The sequence below is a fragment of the Colias philodice genome, chromosome 17, assembly GCF_061535455.1.
Source record: "Colias philodice isolate Cphi_HAF_F1 chromosome 17, ilColPhil1 Martin Lab GWU primary, whole genome shotgun sequence".
Lineage (NCBI taxonomy): Eukaryota > Metazoa > Arthropoda > Insecta > Lepidoptera > Pieridae > Colias > Colias philodice.
Genome location: NC_143102.1, coordinates 2,847,200 through 2,875,117, shown reverse-complemented (window position 1 = coordinate 2,875,117; position 27,918 = coordinate 2,847,200). Strand labels below are relative to the sequence as shown.

The 27,918-nt window shown below is 33.1% G+C and overlaps 4 protein-coding genes, 1 long non-coding RNA gene and 1 pseudogene across 5 annotated transcripts in view; 3 read left to right on the top strand and 3 right to left on the bottom strand.

Moving 5' to 3' along the window:
• The window catches only part of LOC149480905 (uncharacterized), a 29,827-nt gene extending 21,645 nt beyond the window's left edge, over positions 1 to 8,182 (bottom strand). Inside the window, exon 1 of the mRNA XM_089706079.1 lies at positions 8,054 to 8,182. Within this exon, the coding sequence (XP_089562205.1) occupies positions 8,054 to 8,071 (18 nt within the window). The 5' untranslated portion in view covers positions 8,072 to 8,182. The remainder of the gene's footprint in view (positions 1 to 8,053) is intronic.
• Positions 8,183 to 13,743: 5,561 nt separating this feature from the next.
• LOC149480904 (uncharacterized) lies at positions 13,744 to 14,907 on the bottom strand. Its single transcript, XM_089706094.1, has 3 exons — positions 14,812 to 14,907; positions 14,444 to 14,540; positions 13,744 to 13,941 (listed from the first exon to the last, which is right to left on the bottom strand). Exons 1-3 carry the CDS (start codon positions 14,838 to 14,840, stop codon positions 13,744 to 13,746), a joined length of 324 nt encoding a protein of 107 aa, XP_089562220.1. The 5' UTR covers positions 14,841 to 14,907.
• Positions 14,908 to 15,697: 790 nt separating this feature from the next.
• On the top strand, positions 15,698 to 18,337 carry LOC149480903 (uncharacterized). The gene is made up of 2 exons (XM_089705806.1): positions 15,698 to 15,738; positions 17,233 to 18,337. The coding sequence occupies exons 1-2, from the start codon at positions 15,698 to 15,700 to the stop codon at positions 18,335 to 18,337; spliced, it is 1,146 nt and encodes a 381-aa protein (XP_089561932.1).
• Positions 18,072 to 21,246, bottom strand: LOC149480902 (uncharacterized). Its single transcript, XR_016316924.1, has 4 exons — positions 20,957 to 21,246; positions 19,918 to 20,019; positions 19,098 to 19,259; positions 18,072 to 18,107 (listed from the first exon to the last, which is right to left on the bottom strand). It is a non-coding gene; the product is annotated as an uncharacterized LOC149480902 (long non-coding RNA).
• A 1,952-nt stretch (positions 21,247 to 23,198) lies between these two features.
• On the top strand, positions 23,199 to 24,180 carry LOC149480901 (uncharacterized). The gene is made up of 3 exons (XM_089706093.1): positions 23,199 to 23,410; positions 23,715 to 23,822; positions 24,104 to 24,180. The coding sequence occupies exons 1-3, from the start codon at positions 23,227 to 23,229 to the stop codon at positions 24,178 to 24,180; spliced, it is 369 nt and encodes a 122-aa protein (XP_089562219.1). The 5' UTR covers positions 23,199 to 23,226.
• A 74-nt stretch (positions 24,181 to 24,254) lies between these two features.
• LOC149480900 (uncharacterized) lies at positions 24,255 to 25,372 on the top strand (annotated as a pseudogene).
• Positions 25,373 to 27,918: the final 2,546 nt, after the last annotated feature.

The following is a 27,918-nucleotide window of genomic DNA, read 5'->3' as shown; positions in this document are numbered from 1 at the left end:
TTCTACTCGTGCATTTAAAAAGAGAAGCTCCTTAGATATTTCTAATAAAACAAGAATGAAACTTTTTCGGGTCTAAAAACACATAGTGCGACGGTTGCTCATTGTCACTTATGGAACACTGACATACATAGTTATTGGTCATGGACTCGAAGCAATCCATATTTTCATTGCTTAACTTTATTAAGTAATCTGCCTCTTTTATGTGTTCAGTAATTTGTAACTGGGCAGCAGAATATTCTTGTTTGAGGTCATGTAAAGTATCATTTAATGAGTCTATTTTCTCCTGAAGTTCAGTAGTTTCTACTTCATGTATCATTTTATAATGTTCTAAGTCCCTATGATATCTATCTAACTCTTTCAAAAGGCTTTTATTTTTATTTTGCAATTGTGCTACATTTTTTAATGAAAACCTATTTCTAATAACTGATTTAGTGCGTGCGTGATTTAGTACTAAGATTTATTAAACTGTTTCTCTGCCCAAATTACGTAAATGACGTAGTTTTTATAGTGTAAAGCTAGATAATAGCGTGGCTTACTCAAAAACAACATTTAAACATGAGTCTTTTGATTGAACGGTGTCGTAATACACGGAATACGTAAGAAAAATAAAGGTTCACAGCTCCTCCCCCGGAGGTGATAGCATGATAATATGTATATAAAAACCTCACCCGACCTGTTAGTAATATTCATGCAAAATTTGAAGTCAATCTATGCAGTACTTTTCGAGATTAGCCTGGACAAATATACAGACAAACCGACAAACAGACAAAAATTCTAAAAACTATGTTTTTGGCTTCTATATCGATTAATTATAGATCATGGATTATGTATTCTTTTAAAAAAATATTCAATGTACAGTTTTGACTTTCCTACGATTTTATTATATGTATAGACAATATCCTTATAAAATGTAATGTTAGCATTAACTAAAACTTTTGACCGAGACCAAATAAACGTGTCCCTTCGTCCAGCATACTCACCACAACTCACCATGGAATCCTGATATTTCATGAATGTCAAAAAACTGTTCTGAAATAGTGCTAAATAGTGCCCAAAGGAAAAAAATAGTGCTCTTGTACTTGCGAAGTTATAGCCATAGTTCGATGAGTATGCTGGACGAAGGTTTCGCCCAGCATACTCACCTCCGTCCGGAGAATCTGTATACGCTTCAAACATAATTCATACTTCAAAAAATAGTTCCCAAATAGTGCCAAACGGTGCCCAAAAAGAAAAAACAGTGCTCGAATAACTTCGGAGTTACAGGCTTCGTTCAGTGAGTATGCTGGGCGTAGGTTCTACGCCCAGCATACTCACCTCAGTGCGCGAATATCGAACGAGCTATAGGAACAATTTACGTCTCAAAAAATTGTGCTTGAAATAGTGCCCAATATCAGTCCAATTTTTGCTTGACATTTGACCTAGAAAACCATTAAATTTGATTGTAAACTTCTACATACATTACATTGAGTACAGTCGAATACAATATTATTAACTTTCTTTCTAACAATTTTTGTCTTGTGTAAATTATTTGTTTTGTTATATTGTCTATGTAAGGGAGTATTTACTTTAGAATCGCAATATTATTAATTACACATTATTTTAATAATACTTTATAATAATATGATTAAGCCTTCGAGCGTCGCATGGGACCCCGGTAGCTAGGAACAATGATTTTATATATTTGTCTAGATCACGGCGCTTGAAGGATTAAGATATCAAATGAAGTAAATCATGCATGAAAAATAAAGTTGCTGTTATTAATGCTTACATTACAACTGACAAAATTATTCAAAATAATCATTTTCCGGATCAAGGACGGTACCACAACGTTTACGGAATTGACCTGTATTCCTCATGTGATAAAGTTCAATATAGTGTGGCAGTAATGGATGCACGTACGGTCAATAGGTATGGGGCTTACGACGCGCGGCGCCCGCGACGCTATACATTTTTTTATATGTATATTATATACAATATTAAAACTACAATTTTTTCTATTTACATTGATTATATTATGAATGTTAACAAAAGCTGTGAACTAGTTAACTAGAATTCTGATTACTTTGGCCCTTTAAATAGTAATAAATAACGTAAGTAATTAAAAATGTTTTTTATTGCTAAACCTTTCATTGATGAAACTATTGGAAAGAGTTTTAAAAATTTGTATAACTATGTCACAGTGCTAGTTTTGACTGGTTATAAGTTTTGCCTGCAACATATATACAAAAAGAAACTGTATAATTTCCTTTTTACAATTTTTCAAGATATTAATTTTATTGGCTGCAAATGACTGTTTTTATTCAGACAAACACACAATGCATTGAAGTAATAGACTTCATTTACGCTTAAAGTTTCATTCATTTATTATTATTTATAAAATATATAATAATGCATTTAATCGAAAGTTTTTGACATGTGAGAAAATACCATAATTATTTCCAATAACATGAAGTCTACAATTAGAAAGTTTAATATTTTTGTCCAAAAACATGTGTCGACGACTGTACCCCATTTTACGTTAGTATGTAGAAGTTTACATTAAAATTTAATGGTTTTCTAAGTCAAAAGTCAAGCAAAAATTGGACTGATATTGGGCACTATTTCAAGTACAATTTTTTGAGACGTAAATTATGCCTATAGCTCGTTCGATATTCGCGCACTGAGGTGAGTATGCTGGGCGTAGAACCTACGCCCAGCATACTCACTGAACGAAGCCTATAACTCCGAAGTTATTCGAGCACTGTTTTTTCTTTTTGGGCACCGTTTGGCACTATTTGGGAACTATTTTTTGAAGTATGAATTATGTTTGAAGCGTATACAGATTCTCCGGACGGAGGTGAGTATGCTGGGCGAAACCTTCGTCCAGCATACTCATCGAACTATGGCTATAACTTCGCAAGTACAAGAGCACTATTTTTTTCCTTTGGGCACTATTTAGCACTATATCAGAACAGTTTTTTGACATTCATGAAATATCAGGATTCCATGATCAAAATATGATAGAAAGTTATATTGACTTATTGAAAGAGCTTTAAGCTCTATATTAATTTTAACTGAAAAAACTTCTTCCTTGACGAATTATGTAAGTTTCAAAGTACATACATACTATTTTGAAAAATGAAACGTATTTACTCACTTGTAGTTATAAGACATTCTAAATAAGTTATTTTGTAGATAATAGATATAAAAAATACCCAACTATAGACTCTGATAACATTAGCGTATTTTTAATCGCTTTCTCCAAATAAAATTTAGTTTATTTACCTATCACCTTCAAGATTATTTTTTTAATTTATACATAATCTAAATTACAGATTTAGATAGGTGTTATACTACTGAATATTGAATTTAAAAATGCCGTCAAATAAACATTAAAATAATATTGGTAACATTTTGTTATTCCAGAGCTTTTCAATACAAATTTAAAATGCTAAAATAAAATATTAATTAGGTATTGAAGCTTATAAACACATATTTGAGTTCAATTAATTCGTCTGATTATTTTAATTAATTACAAATAACTTTAGCGAGACATTTATCACAAGAAGTGGTGTTTATGTATTGTATATTTCCTTGATTAACTGACATAATTATTATGTGTTTTATATCATAAAATATGGAAATATTTAACTCAATAGGTATTAAAATTATAATTCAATCCATTTTGTTTCCTTGTAGCATTCTGCATTACAATATAATATTGTATAGGTACTTAGCAAAATTTTATCATGACAGGAAAATAATTTTCGCTGGATCAGAAAGTAGGTAATACGATTAAAAAATAACACTTTACAAGTTTAATTTAGATCCACTAAAATATATGTATATCCATACTATTGTTTTATATTTTTATTACTGACCGATTTCTTCCCGTCTGAATATATCACATTTTCTTAGGTACATTAATTAAAAATAATTAATTAAAGTCCAAATGATATTACTGAAATGCAGTCGTGCGAAAATGGTAATCTTAGATGCAGTTGCGTAAATTTTGAGGTATCCTAAACTTCTTAAATTTATTTTAAACTGGATAAATATCCGTGTGCGTTACCCAGGCAAAATGTTTTGCTTTAGAGAGATGAGACTTAAACAAATAATTAGTGTATCATGAGGAGCAATTTGTTTACTAATAGCAAAATTTGTTTGAATTGTAGTTTTTAAGTTATTTAAGAAAAACAAATTTTGCTGGAGTAACGTTTGAAACGTTACCCAGGCAAAATCGTCTTTCAAAAATTAGTTTCAGCACGGAACCAAATACATGAATAGATAGCTTTTGTTGAGTAGTAAATGTTTATAAATAGCAAAATTTGTGTGTGGTATAGTTCTTTAGTTATTTAAGATTTTGCTGCGGTAACTAGGGCATGCACCCGGGTTTACCCGGTTCCGAAAAACCCGGGTAAACCCGGGTTTTTTGATGATCTTGAGAACCGGGTCTGAATAGTATGAAACCCGGTTCTCCCGGTTCCGACCAAAATATTAAAATATAAAGTATTATTTATATTTTGCTGCATTATTTTAACAAATTTATTGTATCTGGCAACGTCAGACTCACGTGCATCGTGAATATTCGTGCCACGCCTCAAGCGTGGCTCTGATTGGTTGTCTAACCTTAGGGCGTATTCAGAAAGAAAGCTTGAAACTTATAAGCGCTTATCGGCGCTTGTCATGTTCATATATTTTCCTGTCAGTGCTGGTAACCCGCGCAGGAAAATATATGAACATGACAAGCGCCGATAAGCGCTTATAAGTTTCAAGCTTTCTTTCTGAATACGCCCTTAGATGCTATAAATTTCCTACGGTTGTATTACCAAAAAAAAAAAAATTAGGCGTCGAAAATGACAAAAATTAGGCTACAGAAATATTTTTATTAGATTTGTCGTGAATTTGAAAAGCTGTTGATTTTACTGTTTCATGTGGTTTCATATAATGATCCAGTCATGTTTTTGTTTTTGGTATCAAGTTGAAATTTATATCGAATACTCAAGTCTTCGGTCCTTTTTTTGTGAAAAAGTCAAACTCACAAGCCATCGCATCAAAAGATACAGCCATAAATGCTGAATTTTCGATTCGAAGAATTTTCGCAAATTTCGACATTCGCATGGGACTCAAAACCTACAGCTGGGTACTTTTCATGAACACAGAGCCTTTAAATTTGGTAAAAGTAACGTCTTATAGCACAGATAAAGGAAAAATTGCTAGAAAAATAAATTTTTAAGTTACAACATTATAAAAAATAGGTTTGTTCGGAGCTCTCGGAGCGCGAGTCCGACTCGCACTTGGCCGGTTTTTTGCTTTACAGTTTGCAGTTAATGAATAAGGTTTAAGTTTATATGTGATATTATGATAACAAGGTACTTTTATAAGTCTGATAAATAAAGAGGAGTATTTAAATTTTGTTTCTTTATTAATTTAATAAAATAAGACACAAGCCGCGTAAAATAAAAGGCCCATCAGGTACTTTCACAGTTACTTTTGTTTAATTTCGGATTTTTTTCCGAAGTATTATAAAAGAACCGGGTAACCCGGTTCTACCCGGTTCTGAGCTCGATTTGGAACCGGGTTTCAGAAACTTGGAACCGGACTCGGTTCTGCATGCCCTAGCGGTAACGTTTTGGGATTTCCCAGATCTCGAAAACGGCTCAACGCAGAAGTTTGAAAAAAATACCAATAAAAGACCTTAATTTGTTTAAATTTGTTTAATCATTAGTTTTTGATTTGGTTGACGTAAACCAATGTAATTAAATGGTTTCAAAAATCAGAAGAAGCGGGTTTACATGTAAACCAATACACTTATAACCAAATAAACAGCTGTAAAAAATACCCGTGGTTCGACGCTTGTTTACAGCAGACATTTTAGATTTCATACTTTACACGTTAAGAAGATAAAAACAAATTTGATTTATTTTAGACTGGTCGTACTTTAGCGATCGAATACGCAGTTCCCATAACATTAAGAAACATGGCATACTTTAAACAAATTAAAATGATTCATGAAAATTCTTTCCTGTTAATTTCAGCCTTGAATTACGGCTCTAATGAAAGTTATCTCAAAAACAAGAATATGTCAGCAATTCTCTAATAAGCCGACCAAATTGAAAAGGTCACGTAAAAGCGACTGCACCGTACGTACGGGTAATCTTCGCAAATTAGCAGCTTGGTAACCGATGTTTTGTACAGTTAAGCAGAAAAACGTTATTCGTGAAGCCGATTTTTTAATATTTTTAGAGTGGCCAACAGTATATGATTTTGGCAGTAATTGATTTTGACCCACCATCAAGTTCCACATTGATTGGACATTACAGAGCATACTGTTACAGAACGAAAACTCAACAATATGAATGTTACGATGATCTGTACTGTAAACTACAGAAATGCAAAAACTCCATAATGCCACATTTGATTATATATTCATTAGTGTAGGTAATTAAAACGTTAGAGACTGGAAGCATAAAACACATAATTTTATACGGTCCCAATGACCACACAAATTTTATTGAATTAGGTACGAATCTGTGATTATGAGTGATATTAGTAGTTATTAATGATAAAAACTGTACTGTTTCCTATATTTTTAAATAGGTACATAAGTGTAAAAGTTGTTTATTTTTTATATAATTGTTGGAAGATTTTTATTATATTGTTGTTTTCTCATTTAAAAGTTTTGTGATTATATACATTTTTTATAGAATATGCTCGAAACCGTCCCTCATAAGGGCAAGAAATATAGGCAAGCCGATAATACATATTTTGTAAAAAAAAACATTAAATGTGCTTTGCACATTACACACACAACGCCGACTCAATTCCAACTCAAGTCACACTGTGGTATTGAAATATGAGCTTTATGTCGTGTTACTTAGAGTGGATATTTCAACATTAAGTTAAAAGAAGGTTACGACGCTTTGACAATGATTGGTTCACGGGTTATCCACCTGTGGCAGTCACATGTAATGTTAAAATATTCACTCTAAGTAACACGTAACAAAACTCAAAAATGTTGATGCTAAGGCAAAGCAATACATATAATTTGTATGAGACTGATTTTTTAAATAAAAATAATGAATCTTAACCATTTTATTATTTTTACTAACCTGACCAGAAAACTTTTGTATTCAACTGTACTAACAAAACATCTATATTATCCTGTTCATTTCAGATGGTTGCGCTTATGTATGGTGCGGTCGCTTTTATGTGACCTTTTCAATTTGGTCGGCTCATTAGAGAATTGCTGACATAATCTTGTTTTTGAGATAACTTTCATTAGAGCCGTAATTCAAAGCTGCAATTAACAGGAAGGAATTTTCAGGAATCATTTTAATTTGTTTAAAGTATGCCATGTTTCTTAATGTTATGGGAACTGCGTATTTGATCGCTAAAGTACGACCAGTCTAAAATAAATCAAATTTGTTTTTATCTTCTTAATGTGTAAAGTATGAAATCTAATATTTCTGATGTAAACAAGCGTCGAACCACGGGTATTTTTTACAGCTGTTTATTTGGTTATAAGTGTATTGGTTTACTTGCAAACCCGTTTCTTCTGATTTTTGAAACCATTTAATTACATTGGTTTACGTCAACCAAATCAAAAACTAATGATTAAACAAATTTAAACAAATTGAGGTCTTTTATTGGTATTTTTTTCAAACTTCTGCGTTGAGCCGTTTTCGAGATCTGGGAAATCCCAAAACGTTACCGCAGCAAAATCTTAAATAACTAAAGAACTATACCACACACAAATTTTGCTATTTATAAACATTTACTACGCAACAAAAGCTATCTATCTATTCATGTATTTGGTTCCGTGCTGAAACTAATTTTTGAAAGACGATTTTGCCTGGGTAACGTTTCAAACGTTACTCCAGCAAAATTTGTTTTTCTTAAATAACTTAAAAACTACAATTCAAACAAATTTTGCTATTAGTAAACAAATTGCTCCTCATGATACACTAATTATTTGTTTAAGTCTCATCTCTCTAAAGCAAAACATTTTGCCTGGGTAACGCACACTAAATATCCTATCCCAAAGCGTTCATTATAATTGATGAGCTCTCACCATGCCAAACGCAGCCATGTTGCCTGTTTTGTTCTAATCTCGACTAACGAACACTTTTTACTTTGTTTGAGATCGCGGCGTTTGATCTAAATAAAGCTCGTAGTAGTGCGCTCACGCGCAGTCGATCGCAAACTGAGGACTGAGGTGATCGATGAACTTTGTAGTTTGTGGTTGCGCCTTGTGGACTGGGCAGGCGCAGGAGGTGCGCCGGCGCTTCTCGGCGGCCCTTTATAACACTTCATAGATGGCGCTGTTTCAAATTTGTCTTTATACTACTAAGATTCATTAAACTGTTTCTCTGCCAAAATTACGTAAATGACGTAGTTTTTATAGTGTAGGTAAAGCTAGATAATAGCGTGGCTTACTCAAAAACAACATTTAAACATGAGTCTTGATTGAACGGTGTCGTAATACACGGAATACGTAAGAAAAATAAAGGTTCACAGCTCCTCCCCCGGAGGTGATAGCATGATAATATGTATATAAAAGCCTCACCCGACCTGTTAGTAATATTCATGCAAAATTTGAAGTCAATCTATGCTGTACTTTTCGAGATTAGCCTGGACACATATACAGACAAACAGACAAACCGACAAACAGACAAACAGACAAAAATTCTAAAAACTATGTTTTTGGCTTCTATATCGATTATAGATCATGGATTATGTATTCTTTTAAAAAAATATTCAATGTACAGTTTTGACTTTCCTACGATTTTATTATATATGTATATAGACAATATCCTTATAAAATTAACTAAAACTTAACGTTAGCATTAACTAAAACTTTTGACAGAGACCAAATAAACCTACGTGACTGTCAGAATCAAAATATGATAGAAAGTTATATTGACTTATTAAAAGAGCTTTAAGCTCTATATTAATTTTAACTGAAAAAACTTCTTCCTTGACGAATTATGTAAGTTTCAAAGTACATACATACTATTTTGAAAAATGAAACGTATAAATTTACTCACTTGTAGTTATAAGACATTCTAAATAAGTTATTTTGTAGATAATAGATATAAACAATAGCCAACTATAGACTCTGATAACCTTAGCGTATTTTTAATCGCTTTCTCTAAATAAAATTTAGTTTATTTACCTATCACCTTCAAGATTATTTTTTTAATTTATACATAATCTAAATTACAGACTTAGATAGGTGTTATACTACTGAATATTGAATTTAAAAATGCCGTCAAATAAACATTAAAATAATATTGGTAACATTTTGTTATTCCAGAGCTTTTCAATGCAAATTTAAAATGCTAAAATAAAATATTAATTAGGTATTGAAGCTTATAAACACATATTTGAGTTCAATTAATTCGTCTGATTATTTTAATTAATTACAAATAACTTTAGCGAGACATTTATCACAAGAAGTGGTGTTTATGTATTGTATATTTCCTTGATTAAGTGACATAATTATTATGTGTTTTATATCATAAAATAGGTATAATAATATGGAAATATTTAACTCAATAGGTATTAAAATTATAATTCAATCCATTTTGTTTCCTTGTAGCATTCTGCATTACAATATAATATTGTATAGGTACTTAGCAAAATTTTATCATGACAGGAAAATAATTTTCGCTGGATCAGAAAGTAGGTAATACGATTAAAAAATAACACTTTACAAGTTTAATTTAGATCCACTAAAATATATGTATATCCATACTATTGTTTTATATTTTTATTACTGACCGATTTCTTCCCGTCTGAATATATCACATTTTCTTAGGTACATTAAAAATAATTAATTAAAGTCCAAATGATATTACTGAAATGCAGTCGTGCGAAAATGGTAATCTTAGATGCAGTTGCGTAAATTTTGAGGTATCCTAAACTTCTTAAATTTATTTTAAACTGGATAAATATCCTATCCCAAAGCGTTCATTATAATTGATGAGCTCTCACCATGCCAAACGCAGCCATGTTGCCTGTTTTGTTCTAATCTCGACTAACGAACACTTTTTACTTTGTTTGAGATCGCGGCGTTTGATCTAAATAAAGCTCGTAGTAGTGCGCTCACGCGCAGTCGATCGCAAACTGAGGACTGAGGTGATCGATGAACTTTGTAGTTTGTGGTTGCGCCTTGTGGACTGGGCAGGCGCAGGAGGTGCGCCGGCGCTTCTCGGCGGCCCTTTATAACACTTCATAGATGGCGCTGTTTCAAATTTGTCTTTATACTACTAAGATTCATTAAACTGTTTCTCTGCCAAAATTACGTAAATGACGTAGTTTTTATAGTGTAAAGCTAGATAATAGCGTGGCTTACTCAAAAACAACATTTAAACATGAGTCTTGATTGAACGGTGTCGTAATACACGGAATACGTAAGAAAAATAAAGGTTCACAGCTCCTCCCCCGGAGGTGATAGCATGATAATATGTATATAAAAGCCTCACCCGACCTGTTAGTAATATTCATGCAAAATTTGAAGTCAATCTATGCTGTACTTTTCGAGATTAGCCTGGACACATATACAGACAAACAGACAAACCGACAAACAGACAAACCGACAAACAGACAAACAGACAAAAATTCTAAAAACTATGTTTTTGGCTTCTATATCGATTATAGATCATGGATTATGTATTCTTTTAAAAAAATATTCAATGTACAGTTTTGACTTTCCTACGATTTTATTATACAGGGTGGAAGGTTAAGATGGGGCATGAAGGGCAGGTACCTTAACCGTTGTAGCTACATGAAAACGATCTTAGGAGACTATCCTTAAATTCTTGAGAAATTTTAATCTGCATTCACAGATTTATGAAAAAATGTACGGTCAGCAAGGAAATCGGCAGTTTTCAAAAAAAATTTTTTTGATGCCAATCGATCCAGTTTCTCATGGGGATCAAAACACTCTAAAAGACCAACTGAGGTATGAGTACTAGAAAAGTCAGAAATCGCGAAAAACTATTTTCATTCATTAACAAGTAAAAAGACAAAGGCACAGCAGCATAACATGCCAGCGACGCGGGGCATGAGCGGGCGGTGGCTGGCAGGTCGTGCACGAGATGAAAAATTATTTAAATTTGAATATCGTCACATTTTACATTTTTATGGCTTATGTAAACAATAACACATAGAAAACAAAAGTTACCAAAAGTCACTCTGTCTTCACTAAAAATGTCCTTAAATAATTTGGAACGTTTAGATCTGTTAGAGGCTTACTTTTTAAATAATAAAAACCCAACAGTTGCATTGGAATGGTACAGGAGTAAATATCCAATGCGACATGTACCGACGCGAAAGGTAATTGCGAATCTTGTAAAAAATCTAGCAGAAAGTGGCTCATTTAAGAAAAGCTTGACACGTCCGCGTCGTTCAAAACGAACAAACCTATGTTTACGTCAAAACGGTGACCACTTTGAGCATCTCATATCATAAGTTTTATGTAAATTATTTCAGAAATTCTGGAATTATCACCACTTTAAATGTTGTTTTTTGTTATTATTTTGTTATTTTTTATTTCCTTTGACAACCGTTTAATTAAATTAATGTTTCTTCTTATTATCAGTATGTGTTTTAATAACCAGAAACAAAAAATATTGAAGCCTGAAAATCTCTTTGGAGTTTTCTATTAGCGCATCTTTTGTTGAATCACTTATTTTCTTAGTGAATGTGTGGAAATAGTTTTTCGCGATTTCTGACTTTTCTAGTACTCATACCTTAGTTGGTCTTTTAGAGTGTTTTGATCCCTATGAGAAACTGGATCGATTGGCATCAAAAAAATTTTTTTTGAAAACTGCCGATTTCCTTGCTGACCGTACATTTTTTCATAAATCTGTGAATGCAGATTAAAATTTCTCAAGAATTTAAGGATAGTCTCCTAAGATCGTTTTCATGTAGCTACAACGGTTAAGGTACCTGCCCTTCATGCCCCATCTTAACCTTCCACCCTGTATATGTATATAGACAATATCCTTACAAAATGTAATGTTAGCATTAACTAAAACTTTTGACCGAGACCAAATAAACCTACGTGACTGTCAGAATCAAAATATGATAGAAAGTTATATTGACTTATTAAAAGAGCTTTAAGCTCTATATTAATTTTAACTGAAAAAACTTCTTCCTTGACGAATTATGTAAGTTTCAAAGTACATACATACTATTTTGAAAAATGAAACGTATTTACTCACTTGTAGTTATAAGACATTCTAAATAAGTTATTTTGTAGATAATAGATATAAACAATAGCCAACTATAGACTCTGATAACCTTAGCGTATTTTTAATCGCTTTCTCTAAATAAAATTTAGTTTATTTACCTATCACCTTCAAGATTATTTTTTTAATTTATACATAATCTAAATTACAGACTTAGATAGGTGTTATACTACTGAATATTGAATTTAAAAATGCCGTCAAATAAACATTAAAATAATATTGGTAACATTTTGTTATTCCAGAGCTTTTCAATGCAAATTTAAAATGCTAAAATAAAATATTAATTAGGTATTGAAGCTTATAAACACATATTTGAGTTCAATTAATTCGTCTGATTATTTTAATTAATTACAAATAACTTTAGCGAGACATTTATCACAAGAAGTGGTGTTTATGTATTGTATATTTCCTTGATTAAGTGACATAATTATTATGTGTTTTATATCATAAAATAGGTATAATAATATGGAAATATTTAACTCAATAGGTATTAAAATTATAATTCAATCCATTTTGTTTCCTTGTAGCATTCTGCATTACAATATAATATTGTATAGGTACTTAGCAAAATTTTATCATGACAGGAAAATAATTTTCGCTGGATCAGAAAGTAGGTAATACGATTAAAAAATAACACTTTACAAGTTTAATTTAGATCCACTAAAATATATGTATATCCATACTATTGTTTTATATTTTTATTACTGACCGATTTCTTCCCGTCTGAATATATCACATTTTCTTAGGTACATTAATTAAAAATAATTAATTAAAGTCCAAATGATATTACTGAAATGCAGTCGTGCGAAAATGGTAATCTTAGATGCAGTTGCGTAAATTTTGAGGTATCCTAAACTTCTTAAATTTATTTTAAACTGGATAAATATCCTATCCCAAAGCGTTCATTATAATTGATGAGCTCTCACCATGCCAAACGCAGCCATGTTGCCTGTTTTGTTCTAATCTCGACTAACGAACACTTTTTACTTTGTTTGAGATCGCGGCGTTTGATCTAAATAAAGCTCGTAGTAGTGCGCTCACGCGCAGTCCACAGCGCAGTCGATCGCGAACTGAGGACTGAGGTGATCGATGAACTTTGTGGTTGCGCCTTGTGGACGGCAGGCCGCAGGAGGTGCGCCGGCGCCGCTGCGAGCAGGGTGAACGAATGCGTTCATTATTACGCCCCACTGACGTGATCCATCGACATTCCAAAGGGTTAAATGGGATCTTATTTTGGAGATCAATAAATAGACCGTTAAGTGGAGCTACCGTGATGGTTGAGGTTTATTAAACTCATTGATATAGATGCACTTTAGTTGATAGGAGTAATGTATATAGGTATTTATTGGTTTTATGTCCGTTCGGTAACTTTTTAATAGATGCGTATCTGTTTTCTACATCTACCAGAGGGGTTATGCTGTGAAGTCAGTATTTGTGTTTTAGTAAATACATTCATCAAACTTTCCCGAAAAGCTCGGACTAACAGATTCTGTAGGTTGTAGGATCACGACATAGAATAGAAAGCCACGATACATATTTGTGTACTGATGCTAGATCGGAATAATTCTTTAGGGGGCAATGTCTCCAGTCGCTCCACGTAACTGGGATCTACTTTTTTATAATAATCTAACATATTATGTTCATATAACGGCCATTCACGCACACCTCCTTCACCTTTTTTGATTTTTAATCTGTGTTTTCTCTGCGTATAAAAAACATGTTACGTAATGTGATGGTTTTCACTGTATATTCAATTTTGTACAATTAAACTTTTCTATTCTATGAAACTGAGTAGGTATTTAAAAAGTTAGATAATTTGAATAATGGCCGATTTTTCAATGCTTGGATAAAACTTATCCGTCCAATAAAGTATTACACGATAATATTAAAATGTCACATAAACTATCAAATACGGGCAATTAGAATACGTTTTTAAAATGGTAGTTTTATACATTATTCGACGAATAAGTTTTAACCAAGGATTGAAGAATCAGCCCTTAATAAAAAAAATTGTGGTTATAATTATTTTGGTATGTTTTGTGAATTTTTATACAGTTTAGTATAAAAGTTTACTAATAAACCGATTTTTTTACATGCTGCTTATTTATTTTAATTTTTTTATATTCTTGGATACTTGAAAGTAGTTTTAAATTCGTTTTTTGAAGTGTCTAAGCCAAAATCAATCAATATATACGAAATCTTACATTGAATGTTATCTTTAAGTGCTGCCAGAGCCCTTTCATATCATGTACACAGCAATCCAACGGCAAGTCTTGACATCTCATTGCATGTTCTACAGTCCTGTTTATAATAAATATAAAATAATGTCATGTAACTTTATATATTTTTATGTTTAATATTTTATTAACATAATTCACCATTTTTTATATAGTAAGTTCCTCGGAAGCTTTCATAGAAAGTATATCATTATAGTATGTATGATTTTTTTTAAATCCTAGCTTTGGTGGAACATTTTCAAATTACTATCGGAATTAGTGATAGTTTTAAAAAATAACTGTTCATAAATGCTTGGAATATGTAGGATGTCAGTTTAGATAATCATAATTCTCACCTCCACATATTATAATTGTCAAACTTCATCTGCCTTGCCTCAGTTATACAGATGATCAGCTTCAATCGCCACTCATCACTCCCTACAACATTATTATGAAATATACATATATGTTGTAAATTTATAGTTAACGTAAATTTATCTAATTTGCATGATGAAATAATAAGATTTAAGTTGTCTTCAAAAAGTTAAGGAATTATTTTGATACAGACTACAGTTTAATAGTACTTAACCCTTAATTACTCGCGTCCATATAGTTACACTTACGCTCGCGTGGGGAATATTTTAACCCTGGGGTGCTAAGTTTGCACTGGTGTATAGTAGTAAGTCGTGGGTTTGATTCCCACCCGGGGCAAATATTTGTGTGATGAACATAGATGTTTGCTCTGTGTCTGGGTGTTAATTATTTATGTACATAATTATTTATTTCAAAATTATATAAGTATGTTTATCAGCCATCTGGTTTCCATAACACAAGCGAAAGCTTATTACGGGATATGGGATCATCGTGCCGTGTGTGAAAATTGTCCTGAAATATTATTATTATTTAATGAAAGATAAAATGATAGTTTATGTGTTTATAAAATTATTTAAATACGGTAAATAACTTTAATTTACTGCAATGCAATGAATATATCTAGAATTTGACATACCTAATGGCTAAATTAATTAATTTGTACCTTGAAGAATATATTTCATCTATGGAAATTTCATTTAACAGCAAATTTTGCTCTGTGCAGGATGGACATCAGCGGAGGATTCTGGCGGGAATTTGAAAAAGCGCGGTTCATAGTTTTGAAATTTAAATTAAATTAAATACAATTTTTCATTAATAAGTGTAAATAAGTTTAAAATTATAACATTAATATAGCGTATTCATAAAAAAATGGATGGAAATGAGGGGGGCGGCGATAACCCGCCCACCTCTAACAGGGGTGACAAACGTACGAGTAAGTACGCGAACTTGTGGCTCGACGACCTTTTTCGCTCGTGTGTCACCCCAAGTACGCGTACTTAAAAACCGTCGAGTAAGTTCGTTGACGATCCAACATGTTTGAAATTTTACTCGTAGCCCGCCTTCGCTCGCACGTCTGTCACCGCCGCGAGCCGCGAGCCGCGAGCCTGTCTAGTAGTGTTGCCGCTCGATAGTCCACTATCGATAGTCTATCGATTAACTATCGATAGTTGGGGAAAAGCAATAGTATCGATAGCACTATCGATACTATCGATAGTGTCGATACTATCGATAGTATCGATAGTCCTATAAGCGTAAATACTATCGACACATAGCAATACCATCGATAGTATCGATACTATCGAAGCTCAATATCGAACGAACTATCGATACTATCGATAGTGTCGATACTATCGAAGCTCAATATCGAACGAACTATCGATACTATCGATAGTGTCGATACTATCGATAATATCGTCCCATCGATAGTGACCTTTTTCTCGATAGTATTGCTTTATCAATAATATTATAGTGGATGACAGAGAACTAGATGTTTGGTTATAATACTTTTCAAGTTATCTATTGGCGCTTTGTACAATCCATTTTTTTTAGTTCGTTAATTCGTAATCCAATAAGCCCATTGACTGACCCATTATACCAAGAAATCGTGAACAATACTATTGCACAATTTACTACTATCGATAGCTCAAAACTATCGATAGTATCAGTACTATCGATAGTATCGATTGTAGTTGCAATATTCAGTAGCAATAGTATCGATACTATCGACAGTATCGATAGTATAGCAACTATTGGCAATCAATACTATCGATTTTATCGATACTATTGCAGTTCATCAATAGTATTCCATGATTAACGCTATCGATAGTATCGATAATATCGATACTATCGATAGTGCTATCGATATTCTGACTTATTTTCAAGGTCAACTATCGATAGTCAAACTATCGATAGTTCGGCAACACTACTGTCTAGCAATAATAGGTGTTACTAAGTGCAAAAGTTCAATTAATTTCGTCTTCTTCTTTTAGTTTTATGAAAATAATTTAATATAATTAATATGAATGAATATAATATAATTGAATATTGGCGAAGGTATCTTTGAATCACGCCAAGGAAGTTTCACTCCTGACGCGTGGGCTCGGCGCACACGCTCTTTTTTTGTAAAGTACCCTCAAAATATAATAGTAAAAACGAAAATTTGAACATTTATTTTGTTAGAATGCTATTTACTTAAAAATAAGTGCTGGTTATTAAATTAAAAATGTCTATATTTAATTCCTGAATAACATAAAATTCCCTCTGTTGATGACATAGAGACATTCGATATCGGTGACACGCGAGAAGCTACTGACCAAGCTCTTGCGTGTGTCACCGACGTCGAGCCGAGTAAGTACGCGAACTTTAAAACCGCGGTTTTAAAGTTCCTACGTCTATCAGCCCTTTAAGAAGAGACCACGACATCCAGAAGATCGAGATGTTTCGGGTACTGGCGGCGGTGGTGAGAGTGACTCTTCTTTTCTACCTTTCCGTAAACCAAATTATAAAAGACTTTATCCGGACAGTAACATTAACATGCAATTCAAAGTATTTGTTGAAAGTAAAAACAAAGAAGAAAGAATAGGAAATAAAAGTCCAGTTTATTTAAATCATATATTTAGTAATATAAAAGGTGTGGTGGCACTGAGGCGTATTAGCGCCAATAAAATAGTTGTGATTTTCAACCAGCACAACACCGCTAACAATTTTCTTAACCACGGCAACTTCCTGCAAAAATACAACATAAAAGCATACATTCCAGCAGCGCAAATAGAAAAGACTGGTATAATCAGATTCGTACCAACTAATCTATCAAATAAAGAATTGTTTACAAAGTTAACCTCAGTATATGAAATAATTGCAGTTAGGCGATTTATGAAAAAAGTAGGACACGAGTTAGTAGGAACACAAACTGTCAGTATCACATTTCTGACAAATTCCTTACCGGAGAACGTACAATATGATTTATTCTCTTATAGAGTTTTTGATTATATTCCTCCTCTTCAACAATGTTACAAATGTTTTAAATTTAATCATTCTGCTAATATATGTAATGGCAAACAGCGGTGTTCAATCTGTTCAGGTGATCACTCATATAAAGAATGCAATAGACCAGATGAGATTTGCTGTGTGAATTGCAGTGGACCTCATTTAGCTATTTCTAAAGTATGTCCCATTAAAATGAATAAAATATTAGAGAAGAAAAATAAAATTACCTATGCTAGTGTTGCTAAGACAAAAGAAAGTACTGACTTCCCTTCTCTGCCATCACGTGGCATCCCTGTAAATAAAAATGTAAATATTGTACAAAAACCTGTAAATAAGTCTGTAAATATTAAACCTGTATTAAAGAATGTAAATATTCACGATATAAAATCACAAATCATTGGAAACAGTGATGTACTTATGGCCCTAGTACACACACTGGTGCAAATAGGCAATAAAAGTGATAACGAACCAATTACTTCTTCATTAATTAAAGATGTCCTTATTAAAAATTTGTCAACATAATGGATACAAAGACTCATAGAACTCCCTCTTTACGTATTGCGCAATTCAAAGTCCAAGGTGCAAATCACAAAAAACCTCTTCTTATAAAATTTTTAAATGAAAAAGATATTGATATATGTTTATTAAATGAGACATGGTTGAAAGATCATCAATCATTTCATATTTCTAATTACAATTTTTACAACAGAAATTCTAAAAATGCTCGTAATGGTGTGGGAATATTAGTTAAGGAACATTTGAAATACAATGTTTTAAATACCTCTTTTTATGAAGATATACAAAATATAGCAATAAGTTTATATACAGAAAATACTACACTATCTATTCTTTGTGTGTATTGCCCTCCCTCAAGCGGACATATAAGAATGAATAGATTGCGCAATATTATAAGAGATTTACCAAAACCTCTTTTTGCGAGTGGTGATTTCAATGCACACCATATTGCTTTTGGATGTCTATCTACTAAAGCTCGTGGTCAAAACTTGTATGATATAATTGATGAATATGATTTGTGCATTTTGAATAATGGTAGCTTCACTACTGTAAATTATCCTACACGCAATCCTTCAGCAATAGATGTCAGTTTTATTAGCCCTGAATTGGCCCCACTTTGTGAGTGGTCTGTGTATGATGATCCTATGGGTAGTTATCATTACCCAACCATCACAGACATTACTATGTGCATTGAAAGATACACAATCAATAAACATGTTGACAAATTTTTATATAACAAAACTGATTGGACTCATTATGCAGAAACCTCACATTCAGTCTTCCAAGACATGATAGTCAGTGCAGAGAACCCGATGAAATCTTATCAGGAGTTCTGTAATCGGCTTGATAAACTCAAAGAAATTGTAATTCCTAGATTCACCAGGACCAACTTCAGGAGTAGACCACCAGCTCCCTGGTGGAACAGCATCTGTGAACAATCTGTTATTAAATCTTATGAAGCATTGAAATTGTACAGAAATGATCCAACCATTAATAATTACATTAACTATAAAAAATTAGATGCTTTAAAAAAAAGGACTATCAAGGAGCAAAAAAGAATTAGCTGGAATAGTTTCTGTAACAGTTTCAATAGAACTACTCCCATCAGTCAAATCTGGAATCTGATTAAAAGATTTAAGAATATCAGAATTAGTAATAAGTCATATAAAGATGAATTTGTGCAACCACTACTGGATAGACTATCAGATAGTACCAATTTGACTGACTGGGTTCAATTAGACAATTATTTTAATATTAATAATGAAAATCCGCAATCACGATTTTTATTGGATCCTTTTTCATGGTCTGAATTCCTAATGAGTTTACAATCTAGGAGAAATACTAGTCCTGGTTTAGACGATTTTCCATATTTATTGATTAAACATCTACCTGAATCAATACAAAATTTATTTTTGAATGTTCTTAATAATCTTTGGCATAAAAAGTTAATACCAAGTTAATGGAAAACTCAATGTGTTCTACCTATACTTAAACAAGATAAACCACCTGAACAGGCTAGTTCCTATCGTCCAATTTCACTGTCGTCATGTCTTGGAAAGATATTTGAAAACATGGTGAAAACTCGCCTTGATTGGTATGCAGAATCAAACAGTGTTATCCCTCATGTTCAATATGGATTTCGCAGAGGACGAAGTTGTGCTGACAGTTTCGTTTCTCTTATAAGTGATCTGAAAAATGCAAAAGACAAGAGATTACACACAGTTTGTGTATTTCTAGATGTGCAAGGTGCATTTGATAATGTAGATCCTGGCATACTGGTGAAGGTTTTAAGCAATGCAGGTGTACCTGGACAATTGTGTAAATGGATTTATGATTTTCTTAATAATAGAATATTATATGTTAAGCATAACAATATCTTACATGGACCCAGAACTGTGTCAAAGGGTACTATGCAGGGTGCAACTTTATCACCCTTATTATATAATTTGTATACTTGTGAGATATGTAAATATGTAAATACTAAAAATGTAAATATACTTCAGTTTGCAGATGATTTAGCATTGTACAGTTCAGATGTGAATTTAACCACAGCCATTAGAAATGTTAACATTGCTTTAAGGCAGTTGAGTAACTACTATCAGCACAAATTAAATTAAAAAATAAATGCTGCTAAAAGTAGTGTTATGCTATTTAGTAAGGATTCACCACTAATCAATGTCGTTTTTAATGGTGATATTATTCCAAGAGTAATGTCCCACAAATTCTTGGGTATCATAATTGATCACAAGCTCACATTTGAAGAACATATTAAACATATATCTAGAAATGCATTAAATGGTGTTAACATTTTGAGATGTCTAGCAGGTGTAGCATGGGGTGCTGATCCCAAAATACTTTCAATTTTATATAAATCCATAGTCAGAAGTCATTTTGATTATAGTTCTTTGGCATATTTAAATAGCACTCATTCTCATAAACTGGATATAATACAGAACAAAGCTTTGAGGATCATATCAGGGGCAATGTGTTTGACTCCCATAAGGGCCATGGAAGTTGAAACAAATATTATGCCTCTGTTATTGAGACGAATCAAACTTGCAAAAAGATATTGTTTAAAACTACTATCATCAAACAATCTCCTTATTATAAATAAAATCACCTCACCTCATTTAATAAGCACAGATGGTCCACTGACTTCACCTAATGATCTGCTAAAAGGTATATGCCCAACTTTGTGCCATATTTTCCTGGAAATAAAATCTCAATGTTCAAATGTCAAAAAACAATCTCACTGGTCATGTTACACTCATTCATTCAATAGTATTATACATCCAATATCAATTTTATCTAGGTCAATTGATAACAATTCTGATTTTCTAGCATTCTTAGAAGAGAACCAAAACTATTATACAGTCTACACTGATGGTAGTAAAGGTACAGATTATGTGAGAAGTGCAGTGTATGATCCCCAAAGGGGCACTGCTCAAAGCTTTGTTCTACATCAACAGTGCTCTATTTATACGGCAGAGGCATATGCAGTTTTTGAAGCTTTAAAATTGATTAGTTGTGTAAATAATTGTAAATATTTTCTAATCTTAACAGATTCTTTAAGTCTAATAAATAGTCTGAAACTTGTAAATCTTAATTTTAAAACTAATTATATTATCTATTTTATTAAGGATTTTGTATGGCGGTTGCATAATAAAGGAGTTATAGTTGCATTTATGTGGGTTCCCACTTCCCTCCCATAAAGGTATTTTGGGCAACGAAATAGCGGACAAAACTGCTTATGTAGGGGTCAATGCTATTGACGTCAGAAATGTGATACATGTTCCTATGACTGATTATTATTACGATGTAAATGTCTCGTTAAATAGTATGTGGTTACAATTCTGGAAGGAGGATCAGAAATTTAAAGGAAAATGGTATGGAAATATTCAATAGGATTTACAGAGAAGACCTTGGTATGATGAGCTGGATATAGCTAGTCGTGAGTTTATCACCACAATCAATAGATTAAGATTTGGCCACAATAAAGCACCCGCACACCTTGCAAGACTGAACATAATTAACAGCAATATATGCACTTTCTGCAATGAGAAGATCGCCGATATGAACCATATTTTCTTCAACTGTCAAAACCATATGTTCATATTTCATAGACTAGTAATGGCTGGTTCACACTTTGATTAGTGCGAGTGCAGGTGATGAGTAGTACTACGTGTGGACAGCGACTGTTTAGTGCGAGTGTTTAGTAGGCTGTGTAGTAAAGTGAATAGAAGCGTGTTCTATTTTTTTGCGAGTGGACTGCGAGTAGCCACGTCCCGCGCGCCCTCCCTTCCCCCTCACTCGCAGCGTGCCTGCACTCGCACTAATCACCTGCACTCGCAGTCAATTGGACACTACTCGCACTACACACCTGCACTCGCACTAATCACCTGCACTCGCAGTCAATTGGACACTACTCGCACTACACACCTGCACTCGCACTCATCACCTGCACTCGCACTAATCAAAGTGTGAACCAGCCATATTGGCAAGTGTAATGGCTGGTTCACACTTTGATTAGTGCGAGTGCAGGTGATGAGTAGTACTACGTGTGGACAGCGACTGTTTAGTGCGAGTGTTTAGTAGGCTGTGTAGTAAAGTGAATAGAAGCGTGTTCTATTTTTTTGCGAGTGGACTGCGAGTAGCCACGTCCCGCGCGCCCTCTCTTCCCCCTCACTCGCAGTGTGCCTGCCTAAACACGTCTGGACAGGAGTGTTTAGTGTTTAGTGTTTAGCGTTGTGGGTAGCGTCGCGAATTTCACCATTGTCCTGCACTCGCACTAATCACCTGCACTCGCAGTGATTAGTGCGAGTGCAGGCACGCTGCGAGTGAGGGGGAAGGGAGGGCGCGCGGGACGTGGCTACTCGCAGTCCACTCGCAAAAAAATAGAACACGCTTCTATTCACTTTACTACACAGCCTACTAAACACTCGCACTAAACAGTCGCTGTCCACACGTAGTACTACTCATCACCTGCACTCGCACTAATCAAAGTGTGAACCAGCCATAAGGGCAAGTGAAATAGTAGAGTACGTAAGTGATTCCTCCCGCCGCCAGTTGAGTGATTTATTCAGTGGGGGGACACTTAAAACAAGCTCCACTGAATTGAAAATAGCACTCTCTAACGACACCATCCGAAATTACTAAGCAATTTATATTTACTCAAGTATCCTGCAGATGGCAGTATGACAAATTTGATTAAAATGCCGAAAAGAATTCAGGAATATGACGTTTGAATTTTGTTTTTTTTTATATTATACAAAATAATTTTATCATGATTTTATTTTTATGTGAATTTAACAGTTTAGTTCAGTTTAGTTTTTAGTTTAGTTTTTTTAGCAGTTTTTATAATTTTCTTTATTTTAATATTCCACCAATTTCCACATATGGAAAGAAATCCTGAGCGTTTCAAGGCCTGGGTTCATATTGTTGGTGGCAAATTGGAAACACCATCAGACTATGAATATTATAAGAAGAAGGTCTCTATCTGTGATATTCATTTCCGTGATTGTGATAAGAATCGGAATAATCGATTAAATTATATGGCTATTCCTACACTACATCTTCACGGTAAGTGAAAGCTGCCTTAATAACTCCCTTTAATTTGCTCCACATCTGCTACTGCAACTATGTGTCGAGTTTTGTGTAAGGCAAGTTTATTCCCCATGGTTATTTTGTAAGTAGGTAGTAGTTTTTTTTATTGCCCTTGGTGGATGGTAAGTGGTGACCACCTTGAGGTATAAGTTCTTCAGTATCACATGCTAGTAATTTCACTGGCTGCTTTACCCTACATATCATAGTTGCATAGTGGATAATGTTAAGGTACCCATCCTGATGTAACCACATATATAATTTAAATTTTTCACTGTTGCAGGTGATTTATCTTCAACACAAGTGGTCACTGTGCCTGCTCCTGATTTAGATCATTCATTACCACAGGTGACACTGCCACTTCCAGAAGCTTCAACTGAAACAGTTACAGGTACACTTCTAAGACTACTTTTATTTTCACATTGTGAAAGCTACCTCTATGAACAATGCAAAACAAACTTAATTTTGCGGTTCAACTCCTAGAAACAGCTACTGTACCAACCGCAAATAATGAGTTTGTCACCCTTTTTTCGAATTCCATGCGAACGAAGTCACGGGCTCAGATAGTTTGATATAAATTTGGATATAATTGACCATTTATCATATTATAACTTGACATAATTTTATTTGTTATTCAACATTATTGTAAATAATGGCATGCTGTTGTTTCAGGTTCCATCTCTCAAAACGCAATAATAGCAGAACATTCGTACTGTATACAGTCAGACATGTATACACGAAGAAAATGAAGATGAAAACAGCTGCGCAAATCTTCAGCCACAGCGTCGCTGTGGCAGCTGAACACCTCACGGGAAGAGGCGTGTGTCCGGTGGAATGTCGACAAATTATAAAATTCACGAAAATTATGGACAATCTTTTTGACTCGTTAAATGCAAGTACATTTTATCCCAACAATGGCAAAATATATAAAAGTTGTGTTAGAAAGAATTCACCTCATCATCAATTATGGACAGAAGCCTTGCGAATTCTAAAATCTATGAAATTTCTAAAAAGTAAAAAAGATAATAAAGATCAAATCTACTATATTGATTGTACAGTACCATCAATAAATAATTTTATCCGTACCATTGAAGGTATACAATATTTGTGGAAAATACTATCCGAAAAATATGCATTTGATGCCATGCTTACACGGAATTTTAATCAGGACCCATTAGAAAACTTCTTTGGGAACATAAGAAGTTATGGTGTACGCAATACGGCACCCAATACTATTCACTTTGAGGGTGCCTATAAATCATTACTTTTAAATAATTTTAACACACCACACTCGGTCAATAGTAATTGCGAAAATGATGACAATAATGTGTTACATTCATTAGACTTCTTTTTAAAAGAACAATCTAATGTTCCCAATGATGAGGCACTACTTTTTCAGTCTGCGAGTAATGAGGGTGAAGAAATTGTAGTGCCTCAAATAAATATTGACTGTGATCCAAAAGATGTGGGACAGGCAAATTATGTATGTGGATGGGTCCTCAGTAAATGTTTGAAAAATATAAGCAAAGATTGTAAGATCTGTAAAAAAGACATGGTCGGTGATAAAAATACAGCTTCAAATGCCTACATTAGATCTAAGGAATACAAAATAAGTAGCCACTGTCTTGTGTATCCTTCAAAAGGTATGGAAAAAGGTTTCATTCAATTGCAAGAAATAGTAACGGGTATTCTCAAAGAAAATGTTCCAAAAAGCAAAATAAAGGATAAAATTTACATGCTTGCTGATATAATGGTAGAATGGTACCCGTTTACTTGTAATTATCATGAAGATCAATTAAAAAAATATTTTAATAACATGGTACCTAATGTTTTAATTTATAGTTGGTGCCGTACAAAATCAAATATGATGGTGAGGATGAAATCAAACTGGCAGCACAAGCATATTATGTGAAGCATAAATTTAATAAATGTAATAAATAAAATATCGAACTTGTTTTTTTTCATCACCTAAAATTATTTCTTGCTAAGAACGGCTACTGTTTTAATATCTAGCTGAACCTTTACACCAGTAGCAATGATTATGCTAGATATTTAACAGTAAATACTACAAATAGAGAGGTTTCGTATGTTGTTTAATATACGAAACCTCTTTACTTTGTAGTATCTACTGTTAAATATCTAGCTTAATGTGAGCTTAATCTTTGCTACTGGTGTAAAGGTTCAGCTAGATATTTAAACAGTACCTAGCAGCTGTTATCTATATAGATACATTATTTTTGGATGGCATTAACAGATGGCACTAGTGATTGACTTGACATTAGAGGTCGGCATAAAAAAGAACCAAGACCTCAGAGGAATAAACCTATAGAGTACTTGTATCGAGCGTATACAATTTACATATATTTGTTTCTTTCTATCTAAAGAAAACGTCGTAAGAAAGAATGAGATAGCTATAGACTACAAGCTACGTTTCAACATAGTCATGGCACCATTTTTACTATAGGTACGTATTTAGATAGATAGAAGGTGATAGTGATGGGATGTGCTTCAATCGATAAAATCGTGAATGCATTTTGCATTTACGGTTTCGTGAAATAATAAATAATAAAAAAAAACAAAATTAATCATAAATTTCAGTTGAATACATTATTTGTTTAATCCTACGAATATAATAAATGCGAAATTATGCGAGAATGGATAACTTTCTCTTTCACTGCTGAACCGATTACAATGAAATTTTGTACATACACACATAGGATAGGTTTTATACCGGAAATCCCACGTGAACGGGAACTGTGCGGGATTTTCTTTAAAAACGCGGGCGGAAAGCTAGTATATTTTAAAATAAATTTTAAAACTTGAAATAATAAATAACTACATAATTTAAAATAAAGATCAATAAAGTTAAAGGAGTGAGGAGAAAGGCACAGTCAGCATGAATTTTAACAAGTTCATAAAAGGACAGTTTTAAAGAAAACATTTTCCTTACATCCTACTAAAAAAGCGAAAGTTTGTGAGGATGGATGTTTGTTACTCTTTCACGCGAATACTACTAAACCGATTACAATGAAATTTGGAAAAATTACTTTTGATCCCGTAAATCCCACAGGAATGGGAACTATGCGGGTTTTTCTTTGAAAACGCAATTAAGTATGTATTTCAATAGTAGTTTCTCATCTATGAGAACTGTCATTTAATCAACCGTTTAATTTTCACATAGTTACACATTTATAGTAAATGTGTAAAAAAATTTCCAAATAAAAATTCACTCACACACAAATGTATTTATTATCTAAAGGAACAAAAAAAAAACGTAAGCGTAAGATTGCACAATTCTTCTAGAGTATCCATCTTGATAACACGCAGGCTCGAAATGCAGTGAACACAATCTAGCAAATTTCGACGGCGTCCAATCTGTTGACACGTCTCATGTTTTATACCCATTTCTTATTTAGCTCTGGAAATCTAAAACAAAATGAATTTATTAATAATCTAAAAGAGAAACAACAAACTAAACAGATAAGTAAAATAAAACAACCACGTGGTATTTTTTATTTTCCTGCTGTAGAAAATATACATCAATTATTTGCTACAACAACTACATATAAATCTGATATAAGAAACAAAATAAATAAATCAACGTTAATATGAAATAGATTTTTTGTCATAAATCGATAATATACGCTAGATGTGTTACAACACTACGGTGGTAAACAAAATGCCAAACTTGATAATATTGTGACATTTTTTAAAAATTATTTAATTCTTTTGTATTCCACAACCCCATAAAGTGGGTAAATGTTACAGTTACAACATAAACTTATAAAAAAGCGCTTGATATAACCTTCAAATAGGGTTAGAACATAAATATTTATCAATTTGCTGAAAATCACTTACCGATGGAAAGATATTTTTTCATTGTTTTCATCCAAAACTCCCATTCGACTAGTAATAGCCGGTAGCTAAACATACAATAGTCATTTTAGCACACTGACAAATAAAAAGAAACACTATACACTTTATATTTTCTAAATATTTCGTTAAAAACACTTGACGCACTGAGCCCACCAGCTGGTTGGAAAACAAACTGACTGCCGGCGCGCTACGTTTGAAGACAGTGCAGATACTCTATCGCTATCTCAATCTGACTTATGCTGTTATTGACTAAGAGTAAGTAGATTAGAAAATATGTATTTTGTTCTGTCTCAATATAAGAACTCTATAGGTTTATTCCTCTGAGACCAAGACGGCTCTCTATTTCCAATATATATTACTATACTCTATGGATTTATTGAAAAACAAGAAGTGTTATAGGGCGTTGTACAGATACATTAAAGGCACTGTCGGAGCGATCTGATTACGGACAAGGGAATGAAAAATATATCGAACATTATTGATAAAAAAATAAGAATTGGCTTAAAGGTCTAGTAACCAGGCCATTAAATATTCAAAAAAAAAAAAAATTGCTCTGTGCATTTGTCAGTTTTGACTGTTGACTATTGTTTTTTGTCAAATATGTCACTGTC